General features: G+C 39.3%; 2 protein-coding genes across 2 annotated transcripts; both read left to right on the forward strand.

Annotated features, from left to right (window-relative positions):
* Positions 1-2,971: 2,971 nt before the first annotated feature.
* Positions 2,972-8,945, forward strand: kif2c (kinesin family member 2C). Its single transcript, XM_085377686.1, has 22 exons — positions 2,972-3,048; positions 3,150-3,238; positions 3,327-3,428; positions 3,966-4,014; positions 4,095-4,130; positions 4,863-5,009; positions 5,295-5,417; positions 5,535-5,632; positions 5,759-5,854; positions 5,960-6,014; positions 6,134-6,296; positions 6,470-6,560; positions 6,691-6,754; positions 6,831-6,922; positions 7,032-7,174; positions 7,315-7,528; positions 7,634-7,744; positions 7,831-7,898; positions 8,011-8,089; positions 8,171-8,251; positions 8,366-8,459; positions 8,884-8,945. Exons 1-22 carry the CDS (start codon positions 2,988-2,990, stop codon positions 8,943-8,945), a joined length of 2,118 nt encoding a protein of 705 aa, XP_085233812.1. The 5' UTR covers positions 2,972-2,987.
* A 1,199-nt stretch (positions 8,946-10,144) lies between these two features.
* Positions 10,145-17,287, forward strand: selenot1a (selenoprotein T, 1a). The gene is made up of 6 exons (XM_085377350.1): positions 10,145-10,327; positions 11,117-11,227; positions 14,429-14,555; positions 16,027-16,114; positions 16,251-16,417; positions 16,532-17,287. Exons 1-5 carry the CDS (start codon positions 10,194-10,196, stop codon positions 16,373-16,375), a joined length of 585 nt encoding a protein of 194 aa, XP_085233476.1. The 5' UTR covers positions 10,145-10,193; the 3' UTR covers positions 16,376-16,417; positions 16,532-17,287.
* Positions 17,288-17,332: the final 45 nt, after the last annotated feature.

Below are 17,332 nucleotides of genomic sequence, written 5' to 3' on the forward strand. Positions count from 1 at the left end.
TTACTAACCCCCCCAAATGTTTTTGTAATCAGGCAAAAATCACACCTTTGTGACAGTTTTTAGCTTTATGTAAATGATGAGGGCATACTTGGACTAAGTGCACACAGAGACAAGGTTTCTTTACATTTTTTCTTATCTTACTCGGTCCACTTGAGGCCACTGGGGAAGTGTTGAGCTGAGGACTATGGCTGTGAGAATGGATGGACTGACAGAGTAAGGGGAGGAAAAGGGGGAAGGAGAACTGCTTGGAAAGGAGAGGAGGGAGAGGAGGGTCTAGAGGTTTAGGGGATGAGAGGGAAAAAAAAGGGAGGAGGGGAATACCACCCACTAAGCCAGTTGTGGAGAGGTTCTGGGGGTTGGACTGCCCACAGGAAACAGTTGTGGCTCCATCCCAGGCCTCACACCAAGCAGCCCTGGGCCACCCAGTCATCAACAGACAGACCTACCAAATGGCCTGGATGCTCAACCGACAGGGATTTGTTTATTTTTCGTCCTTTGGTGGTGGTGGGGAAATTGTTCAGCGCAAGCTGTTTATTAGAGCTTTGATTTGTCATGTGTCAGCGTTCGCTCGTGGAGAATGTATATACATAAGTCTAGCTTGTGTATAGTTAGGAGGTTTGAAAATTGAGAGGGTGTGGGCACGTAGTGGGGAGGCTAAGGGGTGAAAAAGAAAAGAGAAAAAAATGGGAAGCCTCCCACACTGAAGGCAAGGCTGAACTGCATTATGGGTCATTCTCCAGCTGTCCCTGATTGTTGATGTCACGGAGGACTGAAATGTTGTGCCTGGTTTGCAGTGAGTGTGAGAAGAGAGGCAGCGTGTGGATAAACACTGGATTCTTGTGGTCGCAAGCATGAAATGCAATAGGCCAATTAGATCAGCTTTTAGCACATTTGGGGATCACTGTGGAATGATCAGGGATGTGTTCACGGACTGGAATATCTATAAATGTAATATTAAAAGAGGCCTGTTTGGTTTCAGTGATGTCATGATAATGCCCCTACCCTATTAAAAATAGCCTCCCACTGAAAAAAGCTGCAATTATATTTGTTTGCAGCATTTTTATTATATTTTGTACGGATGTGCCAAATCAATAGTCCAATATCGGCATGGCTGCCATTGGACTATGGAAAACAGGACTAAAGTCTGTACTTGTAATGTCTCTAAATTTGTTGTTTAGGTTTCATTGGTAATATTCCTATGATCTAAAAAGTATTTCAAAATTTAAAATAAAATCTTGCACAGAACAGTGTTTTATGTGATCTACATGTAAACAGTTGTTAGCCTGTTCATGTTAAGATAACAAAATCACTGTGTCATAGTGCAATGTTGTATTGCTGAAAGTCTAATTACTCCATAATGTGGCAAATGTGAATTCTGAGAAATGCATCGGTCTGTTTTCTGTCATTATTTTTAATGTCACATCTCATAGTGATCTGTAGCGAGTTAAACTCTAGGCTGCACTGCTACATTTGAAGCGAGTGGGAGTAGTCTGGACTTTCTACCAAATAAGTAGATACAGTCCTGTCAAAACTAACTACACTCCTACTCTTTCCAAAGGAATTATGAGGGTAAGTAACAGCCAGGTGCTGCCAATCAAATGCATGTGTCGTTAATTAAGCATCTGCAAGTGTGACCAAACTATGAAAATAGGGGTTTTGGTACTTTGCTGGTCTGGAGCATTCAGGTGTGTGTTAACACAATGTTACAATCTTCCCAAGAGCGGACATCTCAGGAAATTCATCCCAAGGTCAAGGTCATGCAATGCTCACAGAAACTGCAAAAAATCCAAAAGCTACATTTCAGACTTTACAGTCCTCCGTTAGGATGTTAAATGTTAAACTGCGATTAGAAAAATACTGAACAAATAAGGTTTGTCTGGAAGATTTGAAAGGGGAAAGTCTATTCTCTCTAAAAAGAACACAGCAACACGACTTTCCCAAAGTTGCATCTCAACAAACCACAAGAGTTGTGGAACAATGTCTGTTGGACAGAAAAGACCAAAGTGGTGATTTTTGGTCATAATGCACACTGAAAACCAAACACAGCATATCAGGACAAACATCTCACAACAATTGCAATGCACAGTGATGGAGGGGTGATGAGTAAGGCTTGGTTTGCAGCCACAGGACTAGGGCAGTCACTAAGTTGATCACGACCTCCTCTGTATTCTAGAGTCAAATGTGAAGCAATGACAAGCTAAAGGTTTGCCAAAATTACAGCATACAGCAGGACAATGATCCCAAACACAGCACCAAATCTACACGAGAATAGCAGAAAAAGAAAAGAACAAATGTGTTGCAATGACCCAGTCAAAGTCCAGATCTCAGCCTGATTAACTGATTAAGTGTGTAAGAAATGCCTGGGGGGGGGGGGGAATGAACCAAAACAATGTTGTAAATCAAAGGGCTACAACTGATATGTGAGACAGATAAAGTCATGCAGAAATATATTGCTAAACCATTGCTGGTTGTATAATGATTTTATATCATGTTTATTTTCAGTTTCAGTTAAGGTTTAGAAAATAAAATTTAGTTGAGTTCAGGATAAATATCAGTGACGAGTATTTGGTAACTTTAACTTTAATTCTTAGATTTGCACAACTGTAGCGGTTCTTCCTAACTTGTCCGATGAGTGGCAGTGTAACATCAATTTAAATACCACCTATAAATCCGTAGAAGAAGAACGCCGGACTCTATGAAATGACGAAGACCAATCAGATTCTTAAATACTCGGAAATAACGCCAGTTTAAATTCTGGGCGCTGTTGAGTTTGGTACGGGTGAAAGGTAAGTGTGATTTTTATCTTGAAAGAAACTAAAAACAAACAAATGGAAACAACTGACGGTTTGGTTTTATCAAACTTTACGTTTCCATGAAAAGGCGGCATATTTTCACAGCGACGACAGCACAACTGGTAGAGAATGAGTTGGATACTTAATACGCTAACGTTACCTTCATTATTTTCAGCTTTTTAAGAAGGCGCTATCATGGAGAACAGCCTGTCCCGACTTCTCGTTGGACTCTCTGTCCAGATCAGCCGCAGTGATGGTGAGCTCATGTTGCATTAAATCCGTTCGTATTATGTGTTTTTGTACTTCCCGTGTGCGGTGAGTTTAACTCAGGCATGCTTTTTTATGTACGTGAACTAGGTCGAGTCCATTCGGCCACCGTGAAATCCGTTGACAAGTCCACAGTTATGGTTGAGTGGCATGAGAGGAACATGTGCCGTGGAAAGGGGGTCAGTAATGTCGTAACTGAGGTGATATCAACCAAGTATACATTAACATATCCTATATGCTGAGTCTGCTTCTTCTTCTGTGTTTTAGATTGATCTAAGTGAGTTATGTATACTCAATCCAGAGGTTTTGGACCCTATAAATTCAATCACAAGCTCAACTCCTGACCCACCGACTCGTGTTCCAGAAAAGGTAAGTGCTAGCCTACATTGTTTTTTTCTCATAATTTATTACATTAACCTTGCTGTCAGTCACCAGATGACAGCAAGGTTAGATGATCCTGCTTCCTTGTGTAGCCTCTCCTGTGACATTAAGTTGACCCTTATTTCAGGTAAGGGTGCATGTGAGTTGAATTTGAATGTTCAGTAGAAGCCTTATGCTGTATGAGGTGTAATCCAAAAGGAACTCAACTGTAGTTGTAAATGAACACTTCCTGTGAGCAAACCTGAAGCAATGCTCTACTCCACACGTTGATGACCTTAAGACAGTGGATTAATTCAAATTGAGCATTTTTGTTTGTTTTATAAGTGATAAATGCCAGATGATTTTTAAATACATCATCTGGATTTAAAAATCTCCCCCTGCTTTTATACTGTTTGATGTAACTACATACAGAATGGTCTTCTAATAACTTATATTACACATAAGTACACGGTGCTTCTTATGAGGGAGTTAAGTGGCTGACTGGACTGAGCATTATACAGTTTTCTTTCTGTTTTTATTCTGTAGAAATACGAGGGTCGACTGCGCTCCTCTAGGATTCCTGCACCTGCCTCCTGTATGTAAATATTGATTCTCTGTGTGTGTCAGGTGTAAATGTTAAGTACTCTTGCCTAATGGCTTCTTTCCTTCCAAAAGCTTCTACTACGGCAGTCACAAGAACTGAAGAGTCAGGTCGGCACGGCGTGCATGTTTTTTGTTAAAGCAAATCTGTCCTGTTTTGGTTATGGGTGCAAGGGCGAGGAGTGACAGTCCTGCAAGAGCTGACCTCTGCTCCCAGATTTTAGATGTACATTAGATTAATAATAACGCACAAGGGATGCAAATCAAACACACTTAGGTGTTGGGTGATTGTATATGCATATGCAGCAATGGTTTTTTTTTTTTGTTTGTTTGTTTTTGGGGGGGGGGGGGTTGTTTTTTGTTTTTTTTGTCTCTTCGTCCTTAAATTCTGCCTGTTGAGAAATAAGATCGTGCTATAAAAAGGACCGCTGATTGTTATCACTGGTTGATCAGTTCATTGGAGAATAAACAGTGCATGTACAGTGGCCTCTAAGTCCTTTTTTTAGGACTTAGAACCATTTTAATGACCAGCACATTAGTGTTTTCATATCTTTGTTATTCACTTAAAACACACTTTTCTGCCACTGTGGATGTCTAATTTGGTTGTTCTGTTTTTAGAAAAATAAGTGGTGAATTTACTGTTGGTGTCACTTGTGTTTTGCCACACAGCCTCATACAGCTTTTTTTTTTTTCTTCTTCTTCTTCTTCTCCTTCTCCTCCTCCTTCTCCTCCATTATACCAGTAGTGGCTGTCTTAATCCAGATCAATAATGCTGGTAATAATCAGTCTGAATTGCATAAACGCATATTTCAGCAGTTTGACTTGGTTTTGTGTCACTTTCAGTTGCTACTCGGTCCCAGGCTCGGCAGACGTGTATGTTTCAGGCTCCAGGTTCTGTTCAAGGACCAGTCTCAGCTATAGAATCCTTTTCAGCTAACCCAGAAACCATACATCCCGAGCCCCCACCATCACCAGTCCTCAAAAACTCTGGTTGGTTGTGATTTACTTATTCATTTAAAACAGAAAACAAAAAGATTTTTTAAAATGCATAACGCATTTTAAAAAATCATAACAGAGCCACATCCGTTTCATTTAACAACATGTTGTTGTTGGTGACCATGCCATATTCATTTGGTTATCTGCAGGGTACAAAGTCATATCATGTACCTGTTAAAATGTATTTGAATAAGTTTCTGAGTACTTTAAATGTATGAAGAAATATTTTGGTCTTTTCCTTCTGTTAAATCTGAATTATATTTGTTTTTTGTCATCTAGTAATTCCGAATCAGCAGCGTAAAAAGAATGATACACAACCAGCGACTTTGCAGCCTTTTGTTCCTGAGGCCATAAAGCAAAATGATGAACCTGAGAAAATGCCTCCTCCATCCACAGTTAAAGGTATGTAACCTTACCATTTTATTGGTATTAGGTGTTAACATCTCATTTATTTATTTATTTCAGTGTGTGTGTGTATATTCAGTGTGTATATTGTTTGTTTGGTTTTTCACGTTTCAGGCAGGAGGAAATCTGTGGCTCCCGTGGAGTTGAACAAAGGCAATAAAAGGCTCTCTTGTGTTGTAAAGCCCCCAGATATGCAAACCAAGAGGGGAAAGGTGAAAGATTTCTTCAACCATTTTTATTATTATTATTATTATTATTTTTTTATGTAAATTGTTTTAAACATGAGCAAAACTACTCCTCATTTTGTTACAGTACCTTTTGTTTGCTTGTCTTTATAGTTTCTGGAAGGTTCCCGGCCCAACCAGAAGTTCTTTGAGATGATTCAGGATTTCAGAGCGACTTTGGAAATCACACCCTTATCAACTACTGAAACGGTAGGTTTGAACATGGACTTACAATGTTCCATCCAGAAAGTTTTATTGTAGCTTTGCAAACTGTAGCACAGTCATTTCTCTGCACATCTCTTGCCTTTTTTTAAGATTGAGCCCCAAAGGATTTGTGTGTGTGTTCGCAAGCGGCCCTTTAACAAGCAGGGTAGGTCAGGAATAATTTGTAGATTCTCTATTCTATCATCTGAATATAAAGGAGTAATTGAGGGAGAGAAAACAGTTGCCATGTTTATACACTAACTCCGATACTCTTGTGTATTGTAGAGATTAATAAAAAGGAGATTGATGTGGTGTCTGTACCTGGGAAAGGTGCGTTACTGGTCCATGAGCCAAAACACAAGGTGGACCTCACCAAGTACTTGGACAATCAAGTCTTCCACTTTGACTACTCCTTTGATGAGACCGCCACCAATGAACTTGTCTACAAGTAACTACCTAATTTTTCCTTTAAGCCAACAGTGGCTCTGATTGTACATTTTCTAACTTAGCTTTTTCAACTGGGACATTAACCAGTACAATGGAGACTCGATGTATACTTTTATACATGCTGTAATTTTCCTGTTAATGTTATGATGACTAAAATTCTGATTTTCCTTTTAGGTTCACAGCTAAACCTTTAGTCCAGTCCATTTTTGAAGGTGGTATGGCAACATGTTTTGCCTATGGCCAGACAGGAAGTGGTAAGACTCATGTAAGTCTCCACTTGATCTAAGATTTTGAGGGTTTTTTGTTTTGTTTTTTTTGTTTTTTTTTTGGGGGGGGGGTTTGAAGCACAATTTTGCAAATGTGGAATTTATTCAAAGTCTTTATTTGTTTTTAAGACAATGGGAGGTGATTTCACAGGAAAGCAGCAGAACAGTGCTAAAGGCATCTACGCATTAGCAGGTAGGACCTTAAATGAAACAACTGGATTTTGTACAAAAAACAGACTTTGTCATAATTTGAGTCTATTCACTTCTAGCCCAGGATGTTTTTGCCTACCTCCACCACAGGAGGTATGCTAATTTGGATCTCTCTGCCTACGTCAGCTTCTTTGAGATTTACAACGGCAAGGTAGGAAGACGTGAAGGGAACACCCTTCACTCAGAAGATATCTATTGAATCCACGTGTTCAATTAATCCATATAGCAAACTAGACCTTTATTTATTTATTTTTATTTAGGTGTATGACCTGCTGCATAAGAAGGCCAAGCTGCGTGTTTTGGAAGATGAACGACAACAGGTTCAGGTGGTCGGCCTCGAAGAGGTCTATGTGACCTCAGCAGAGGAGGTCATCAAGATGATACAGATTGGCAGTTCATGCAGGTAGTTTAGTATCAAGAATGTGTTTGATGTTTCCTTGTGCATTTTTCTTTGTGGCTGAAAGGGCACAAAAACGTATTAATTACCCATTAGTGTACCGTAGGTAGGCAAACTCTAAGTTAGAATCTCACTGTCTTTTCCAGAACGTCGGGCCAAACCTCAGCCAATGCCAACTCATCCCGCTCTCATGCAATCCTTCAAATTGTTCTTCGGCGCAATGACCGTGCTACCACGCTGCACGGCAAGTTTTCACTGATCGATTTGGCTGGCAATGAGCGTGGTACAGATGTCAGCAGCAATGACCGGAGTACTTTAGTTGAGACTGCCGAGATCAACCGCAGCCTTCTGGCTCTCAAGGTAAGCGATGGCTGATTAAAAGGCAGAAGTACTCTGTTTTCTCTCCATTAAATATGTATGCACAGCAACTCAAAACGCTGTTGTTTCCTCTCTTGTATCCTGTAGGAGTGTATCCGTTCACTGGGAAAGAACAGTGATCACATTCCTTTCCGAATGAGCACTTTGACCAAAGTCCTCAGGGATTCTTTCATTGGAGAGAAGTCCAGGACCTGCATGGTATGTTACCACACCAAATTTGACTTCCTCTCAGCATTGGATATTTTGAAATCCACATCAAATAAAAATTTTTCTTTGTTTCACAGATTGCTATGGTGTCTCCAGGTATGACCTCATGTGAATATACAATGAACACATTGCGCTATGCTGACAGGTATGTATTTAGCATATGAAGCTCTGAATCTGTGGGCTTGTTTTTTTTTTTTTTTCTAATGGGAATTCTCAGTCGCCTTATTGTATGATGAAGCTTGAAACATTTTCTGCAGAGTGAAGGAACTTAATGGCAATTCCAAAGCCAGTGAAGCACCTAAGACACAGGAGCCAATGAATAGCTCCTCAGAAGAGGTAAGCTTGCACAGCATGAATCCAGTTATAACCTGTGTGGAAGTTTCTCAGATTTAACTTGTCACTCTTTTTGTGATGTAGGAATCAGTTTTGGATACCGGTGTGTATGATGCCATATCTCAGGTGGCTGAGCTGGAGGAGAAAGTTTATTCAGAGCTCAAGGTAGAGTTTTCCTAACTTTGTATGTTTTTTCCCAGGATTCAAGTTACAATGTCATTTTATTTTTTTAAATTAGTAATTTCGCCTATTTTTTATTTTTTATTTTTTTCTACTCAGAGGGGAGGTGACCTCGTACAAGAAATGGGCCAAATCTCATACAACATCGAGGAAGGACTCTCCAATCTGGTTGATCATTCCAAAAAGTTATTGGGTTTGTACCAACCAAAATATTGCTTGATTTGTTTTGTTAATGTAATGTACTAAATCTGCTTGCTCATTACACAAAACTTTACCCCTTCTAACACAGCTCCAGCCTTTTTTCTTTTGTTTTTTTGTTTTAAATAAAGGTGTAGACTCTGTCTTAAAATTCTATTCTTTTTAATGGCCACCAGGGGGCAATACCTAGGGCTTGTAAAAAGAATTTTGTTACTATAGAAAGAAAAACCGTTTCCAAATGTGACCTCTCTAAACACTTTCCTGCTGTATTTAGTCATTATTTTCAGGGTGACATTGGGAGAAAAATGCATAGATGCCAAACAGTCATCTTGTTTTGTCAAAATTAAATGTATAGCCTGACAAAGGATTAAGAAAGGATTTACTTTGGTGTGCTTTACATTCATTTGTTTCATCCACAGAGACAGTGATGGCTTTGCAGTCTGCTGTGGATCAGGAGCGATCAGCGAGGCTGAATCACTAAATCAAGCAGAAAACCTTCTCTTCTGAGTAACGAGCTGTTTTATTAGAAAATTGTGTTTTGTTCTTACTATATTTGTTTCATTGTATTAACTTCTGTGTATTCAATAAAATGTTTTTGAACACTATTCATTAAATATGTGATTTTATATTTTAGGCAGACAGCTCATTTCTAGTGCAGAATTGGATACATGTACATTAAAAAATCGAGACAAGTTTTGGAGGGCTCATTCTTGATGGAATTGGTCATTGAAGTTGTCTATGCACCTCATTAAATGAATTATACCACCACTAAGAATGCAGTATGATTTCTTTTCTGCATCATAGGTGAACATAGTTCACCTCTTTCAAAACTATGATTCAGATTTGAAATTTCAACAGAATTGATTTATTCTTGGTCAGATGTGGCTCTGTATAAATAATTATAAATAATTGAATGACTAAGTTGATGGTTTCTGGGTTTGTTTTTGTTTTTTGTAAAAGCAAATAGCTGCTATAGAATATTTTGCTTCTATTATTTGACTTGGCCCCTGTGAGGGAAGGCTAACTTAAAATCAATATAACATTTTGATGGCCCCTATCCTATAATGAGACTTTGATCTCAAAAGGGGGAATGATGGTGCACAATGACTCCATGAATTTTGCCAGTGTAAGTGTTGCTCCATATGGCCTTAGTAGGTATCCGATCAGCTGCAACACTATTATCAAAACACCCACTAAGGAAATATCCCATCTTTAACCTCCTAGGACCTGGCATCCACATATGTGGACATCACATTTTGGGTTATTTAGACCAAAATACTCAATTTTGCTTTACAGGGGCCTGATTTCCACTTACAAGGTTATATACTGCTACTGTTCTATCAAAATTTTAAACGAATATCCTCATATGGGGCTCTTATTTTTCTTAACAAAAATAAGGTAAAGAAAATGTGGTAATTCTTTGGTTTTACGTTCATTGGGCCCCAATATGCCCAAATATCAAAGAGAAATTAAAAATGCATGCCGTAGAAGAGTTCGGGTCTTAGGAGGTTAAGATGGGGTGATCCATGTTGTTATATTTTATTAGCCCAAAGGCTCTGTCAATCAGTTGAACTGCCAGAGCGGGAGGTGGTGCTAAAGATGAAACCAGTACTAGTTAAAACCTGCGATTGGATGAAGAGGAAAAGGAGGGACCAACCAGAAGCGAAATGTACAGATTAACCTGCCTGCGTACGACGGGTTAAGGAAGAGACCGTCGAAGAGGATAGCCATGAAGTGGATACGGTTCTCGCTCCTGGTTTTGGGGGTGTTTTCCCTGTGCTGTGCCACGGCTGGTGACAGCAGCGGCATAAAGAAAATGAAGATGCAGTTTGCCACTGGACCTCTTCTCAGGTTTCAAATCTGGTAAGCAAATGAGCCAAAAAACTGGCGAGTCATTGCACGCTAGCCCCCGGCTAACAGTATCGCAGGCCTAAAATAAACGCTCGCCGATAGGAGGTTAATTTACCGGATGTTTGTTAGGAAATAACAACGCTCCGGGTTGTTCAAACTGAATAAATAAACAGTTGTCAAAAGCTCTACTGAAATCATTTTCTGGAAGTCGATAATTTTTTGCACTTTTTTCGTAAACATTTGGTGGAAAACATGGCTTCCACTTCCGCTGTTAAACCTTTAATAAACCGTCTACTGTGTGTAGGTTATGTTAATGTGTTATCATTGTTACGCTACGACGACAGGATTTTTTTCCCCCCAGATTACAGTAAAATAACTGGTCTGCAGTTATTGTTGGTAAATTTAACATATTGTTTTCGCTGATAGACTTGGAGATTTTAGGCAAATTAGTCCACTAACTACTCTAAATATTAACCTGACCAGGAGGCGGTGTGCTAACCTGAAAACTCTCACTTTGTTTGACGTTTGTGTACGAGGAAAGTATTTTTTTAAGGCCACGTTTGCAATGTAAATAAGCTAGTCACTAAAGCAAACACAGCCCACAAAGGTGAACATGCAGCTTTCATGTATGATAACGCGCTGCTGCCAAGTCACATATAAAACTTTTGAGTAAATGACCAACAGAGAAGTTTAAAATTCAAATCTTCGTGCTAAATCATCAACGTAACCTTTGTTAGCCTGTCCTGTTTTGACTTTAGACTGTGCTCGGCTTTCTAGCAGTGTCCTTGTTTCTCCCCACAGCATTTCCTGAGGATACAAGCGGGTGTTTGAGGAGTACACGCAGGCCTTGTACCAGCGGTACCCAGACATCCGCATTGAAGGGGAGAACTATCTTCCTGTTCCCATGTATCGGTAAGCGAGAGCGAAAGATTGCCTGCCTTGTTACAAGTGGATTACGTCGAGCCTTATTAAAGTGGGCTGAAAGCTCCCTGGGATTAGCCGTGATTTGTCTAAGGAAGTGAAATTCTCAAGCACGAACATATCTGGCCATGGATTGGTGTCTGGTAGTTTTGGTAGACACTGCTTAAACTGCTGTCCTTTTTAAAGATGTTTTGATCCAGTGTCCTAAAATCACTCCAATGAAGAAAATGTCTACAAATCAAATCGAAATGTCAGCAATAGATAAATTGTTAGATGAACCGGGCTAATTTTACTCCAGCTTACTTCATTTTGCATTCCCAAGTTTTAAAGATGTTAAATGGGTACTCTCCGCAGGAAATCCAAACAACTGTGATGCATTCCTTAATTGCTTAAATTTTCAGGCCATGGGGCTGAAGTTGCATACCTTCCTTGGTGTATACAGTACAGGCATGGATGTGATGGTTTCAGCTAAAGTATTTAAATGTAAATTAAGTGGAATGTCATACTATTTTAGTGTTTTAGTTTTATTTGTCACATTTTAAGTTAATGCAGGGTCAGCATTACAGATAAATTTGTTTCACAAGATATAACAGGTCAAAAAGCTACAGACATAGAAGTTTAAAAACTATAAAGATTAAAAAAAAAAAGAAACAAAAGAAAGAAACAACATAAATGAAGTCAGAAATCTTCTGAAATGTAAATGGGTGGGTGGGGACATGCACTTTTTTTCCTTCAGTTTTTAAAAATGTATAGCTTTGTTATGGTGTAGGATTATATGACATACGTAATGGTCTATTAGGTATTAGTTAATAGTAATGTAGCCTTAACTTGGGAGGGTAATGAAAAATCTGTTCCAAATGACCAAATCCACCACTTCCCATATTTCTTATAGCCCTTTTCCACTCGTACCTACTAAGATTAGCTCGCCATGGCTCAACTCATTTTCAAGGACTTTCCATTGGGTTGTAGTACCAAGTACTTTGGTACCTAAGCCCCTTTTCCATTAGTACCTACTGGCCATGGATTACCACACCTAGACTTGGATCAACTGGTTTTCTATTACAAAGCAGTGGTACCTAACACACGTGACTGTCGTCATAGCTAGGGATGGGTATCGAAAACCGGTTCTTGTTGAGAACCGGTTCCCACTGTTTAAATTCCTTGGAGTTGTTTGCCTTTTTTTTTTTTAAACGATTCCCTTATCGATTCCAGTCGCCCCGAATGACGTCACCACGTTGCGGAGCGTCATTTACCTGGCAGGAAACATGGCGGCTCAAACGCTCAAAAGTTTGATTATACTTTATGAGAACAGATGACAACAGGGCAACTTGCAATACTTGCAAAGTAGACATTTCATTTAAGGGAGGAAACACTACGAATATGGAAAAGCTCACAAAACACGCGATAACCTTAAATGAATGTCGTGTTTTTAATTCCGCTTCGGACCCAGCAGCAGCGGTAACGTTTGCACGTCCTCTCCCGTTAATGTGGCAGGTAAATAATCAACTAACAGTGCATATTATGTTAGCGCGATCTGCCTTATTACAAAACCTGCCATTACTGCGCATTTAGGTGATCATGATGAGACAGACAGACAGTCTGGCTCAGATGCTGGCAGTTCTCGCTGCAGTCTACCGTTAACATCTCCTTTCAGGCCAGGATAGACGAATGTCACAGAGCAGTGGCTAAGATTGTGGTAAAAGGCTTGCACCCATTTGCCACAGCAGATGGTAAGTGAATGTGTTTAATTGTAGGCAGGAACATTACTGGATATTCTTGTGTAATTGCTACAGAATAATTTATGTTATACTTTGTTATTGCTACAGAAGAATATTTATTTTATTATTTTACTTTTTTTTTTTTTTTTTTTTTTTTTTTTTTTTTTAAATGTCCTGGGGACCCTGTGACACCCCATTGAAGAGCCGTAGGCTGGATCTCTTAAGATGTCACTGTTGGGTTTGTAAGGCCATGTTACTCCTAAATTTTTTATCTTGTTCAAAGAGAAGATATAAAAAGTTCTAAGCTATTCGACCTTAGTGTTCTCCTTTTTTTTTTTTTTAAAAAAGAATCGAATCGTTAAACAGAATCGAAAATGGAATCGAAATCGTGAAAATCTTATCAATACCCATCCCTAGTCATAGCACCACGTCTGAGCATCCCACGATGTGAACGCTAGACTCTGGAAACACAGCGTTGTTTTTGTAGCAGTTTCTCTCATTTCCAGATTTTGATTTTTGTGAACGAGATAAGTGATGCTACTGACCAGCCAATCGGTGGCATGCAGTCTGATGATGTCACATTTTAGTACCTGCTCGGAATGCTTAGACCCCTGGTCAAGTATTTACTAAAAAAAGTACCAGGCACTATGACATGCGTAAATGCATAGTAACTAAAACCAGCATATTAATGATCAAGGAACTGACCTAACAGCCCATTATTCAATCAGTGGGCTGGTTTCAGTTATAATGCAATGCAATGCACTGTTTATAAGGTTGGGGAAACCTGCAGTCAGCTGAGACTGAAGAAGTCACTTGGATGAGTGATGAAATGTTTCTCCCACTGAAAACACTACATCCAGATGAACAGAATCAACTTTTTGGGATTTACTTACCTGGATGATTGAGCATGCATCAAGACTTGCATCAGAACATTAGGTATTTAGCTAAACCAACAAGTCCATCTGTACAACAATCAGCACTGTGACTTATGATAATAAAGTTCAAAAGAGAACTTATAAATAACACATGAAATCTTTCTCATTGTATTCTAGTTGCTATGGAACAGTTTCTTTGTGTTTACCGTTTTAGATGGACTATAACTTGGTTTCTGAATAATTAGTCTGTGGCATTTTGAGGAATCATTGCCTGGAGAATTGGATTGTATTTGTATTACATGTGAGATGTATTTGTGTAGCAGTCCCAGGTGTTGTAGTTAAGGTGTGGTGTTACTGAGACTCTTAGGTATTTTTCTGGGCTTCTAATGAATACACACGAGAAAAGCTGTGCAAAAGAAATGGAGATGGTATCAAGCCCCCTCAGAGTCTTTAACCATTGTTTTCAATGTCTCACAATGTAAAACTAAAGATTTTGGAGAGATTTTACTTCAGTAACAAGCTCTGTCTGCTTTATGCTATCACGTATAAGAGCTGTATTCAAATCCATATCTAAACATATTTTTGTTTTGTTTCCACAGACACGTTGCTTCCTTCCTGTCTGTTTTCAAACTGCTGGTGATTGGGCTGATTATCATCGGCAGGGACCCATTTGCTCTCTTTGGTATGCAAGCCCCCGGAATGTGGGAATGGGGCCAAGGAAATAAGGTAAGGTTTCCTGGAATCAAAACTGTGTCCTTATGGGAACGTTTTTACTGTAGTGTTTTTATGTGTAACAGCGTGTTAGACGGCAGACTCTGGCTTTTCAGTAGATGGAGCTGCACGTTGTTTTGGCAAGTTATTGCAGATAGCACAGGCGTGGGTAGCATGTAGAAATGAAGAAAGGTGGGCTCTAGTTTCCGTTTACTTACAGGCTGCCAAGTACAACTAAAACCCGCAGGATTTCATTAGCTCTTCATTTGGTGGCTTCTGGTTGTTTTGTTAAGTATTGTTTGGCTTGGATTTGTTATCTCCAGGGTTAGAGACCTGGCAAATCCCAAAAGCCTTCCTGCAATAATGGTCGTTCTTGCATTTTAACAGAAGGCTGAAAAAGATTAAAAACTATTTTTGTGCCATTGAAACCCAAGCGCATAACAGCAACTCTTGCCTTTAAATACACAATAAAGACTTATTCATTTTGGTTTGGGCTGGTTTTGCTAGTGAATTTGTTCTTTTAAAATTGCTTCTAAGCCGCATATGTTTGATAACAAAGACTATCTTAAGTTTTTCTTCCACTGAGTATGTGTTTGATTTTAAAGCTGCTTTTGGTATATGCATGGAATCCTTTCGCATGATATTTAACATGAATCTAGACTGCTATCACTAAATCAGCTGGCTTGAGAGCAGAAATCTGGTTTTAATGACTGTGCCAGGCCCTGTCATTTGTTGTTGTGTAATCCTACTGCACTGTAATCTCATCAGCCAATATGGGGAGAGCTGCTCAAGAGTGTGCGTCAAAAACAGGCATGCACAACTCTGTCAGTCCCTGTCATGCGAACTGCAGACGGGTAACAAATAAAACAAAACTTAGACCTGCAGTAAAGTCTTAACGGCATAACTGCAGGAGCCCATATGTTACTTGGATTTAAAATGTATTTATTTTGAGAAATAGCCATATACTTCACAATGTTAACATATTGGCAAGTGTTACTCCACTGAGAGTGACTACTGAATTGCACTAACGCAGCGGTCCCCAACCCTCGGACCGGTGCCGGTCCGTGAGTCGTTTGGTACCGGGCCGCGAGAGTTGAGGCTCAGGTGTGAAATGTATGGTTTTCAGGATTTTTATCGGTTTTCAGCGTCATTTTGTTATCGTTTTTATCATTAACTCGGTTTTCCTGGATGTGTGTTATGAATAAATCTTCTTTTTTTTCGGTACCGGTACTAGTTTTATTTTGTTGTAGTTATCCGCGACACCTTAAAGGCCGGTCCGTGAAAATATTGTCGGGCATAAACCGGTCCGTGGCGCAAAAAAAGGTTGGGGACCGCTACACTAACGGATGGCATGAACGTCATATTTTAAAGCAGCTACATGCTAACCTGTTACTACACTTTTATCCTGTGGGGTTTTTGTTCTAATTTCTGCTCACTGAACATTGCAGACTCTGTTTAAATAAAAGAAATCTTTCCTCTCCATCAGATTTATGCCTGCATGATGGTGTTCTTCCTCAGCAACATGATTGAAAACCAGTTAATGTCAACAGGAGCGTTTGAAATCACATTAAATGGTGAGTGTTATTCTAGCACGTACTTAGTGCCCAGTGGATTTGACTTTATTTCATTTTTCTTGCAATAACATTCATAAACTTGAGATGATGGAACAAAATCTAGCCCACAAATTAAAATGAAAATATTCTTTTATAGATGTACCAGTGTGGTCCAAATTGGAGTCAGGTCACCTGCCCTCCATGCAGCAGCTTGTGCAAATCCTGGATAATGAAATGAAGATGAATGTTCACATGAACGCAAGGCACCACCACCATTCATAACCTTACTGTTCAATTCCTAGCTGAAGCTAAAAGCCCATCCATGTAAGTACAGTCATGTGACAAAGACTTTTTTTGTTTGTTTGTTTTGGAGTCACTTCTACTAAAGTGAAGGTTTATGCTTTTTAATTTGGCCTGCTCCTTTCTCTGCCCTTCTAGGTCTGAGGTGGGTTTCTCACTGGGCTGTGAGGTGATGTTTATGAACGTCTGCGCTGAAGGCAGGAACACTGCTAGCACAGACTGGATGTCCCCATCACTCTTCACTGCGCCCCTTAGAGATGACCCGCCCCTGACGCCAGAGTGGGATCCATGGCAACAGTGCTGGCCATTTTGTCATTTTCTTGTACTATTCATACTACTACAGAGTTCATCCAGGTGATATTAGTGAGCCCATAAGGAGAGAGTTAACATTGGTTCTTGTAGTCTTTAACTATTTGAATATAATTTGATCTCTGTGGGGAAAAAAAGAAACAATGTGTCATTTGTACCACTGAGCCAAATGTAGAAATTTGTTTATCAAGTAGTTTACCGTGTAGAAATTTGCAGCACTTAAAAGTCTGTCATCACTGTTGTGAAAATAACATTGGGAACCTGTTGGTATGATTTCTGAATTTTTATATTTACAAACCTTGGAGGAAACTAAGAAGATTAATAAAACATATTGTTAACTATTTAACTCTGAAACTGCGGTGTGGTGTTGAGTTGACATACTAACGCATCTGTTGTCATCAGGCTTATAATTTACTGTGGGTATACTATGCAATGGTATGAAATATCTGGAGTAACAACCTGATTATCTAATCTTTGGGAAGCTCTACACTGATTTTATATTACAAGGCAAAAGAGAGGAGAAATTAAAAAACAAAAAAAACAACTACAAGACCAGCCTAAAAGAAATAAAGTGGTTAATGTGCAACAGATGACTTTATTTAGACAAGGAGTAATGAAAGTCATTTATTG

The sequence above is a fragment of the Diplotaxodon limnothrissa genome, linkage group LG18 (assembly GCF_057381915.1).
Source record: "Diplotaxodon limnothrissa isolate DT_005_m linkage group LG18, D_limnothrissa_male_GT1.1, whole genome shotgun sequence".
NCBI lineage: Eukaryota > Metazoa > Chordata > Actinopteri > Cichliformes > Cichlidae > Diplotaxodon > Diplotaxodon limnothrissa.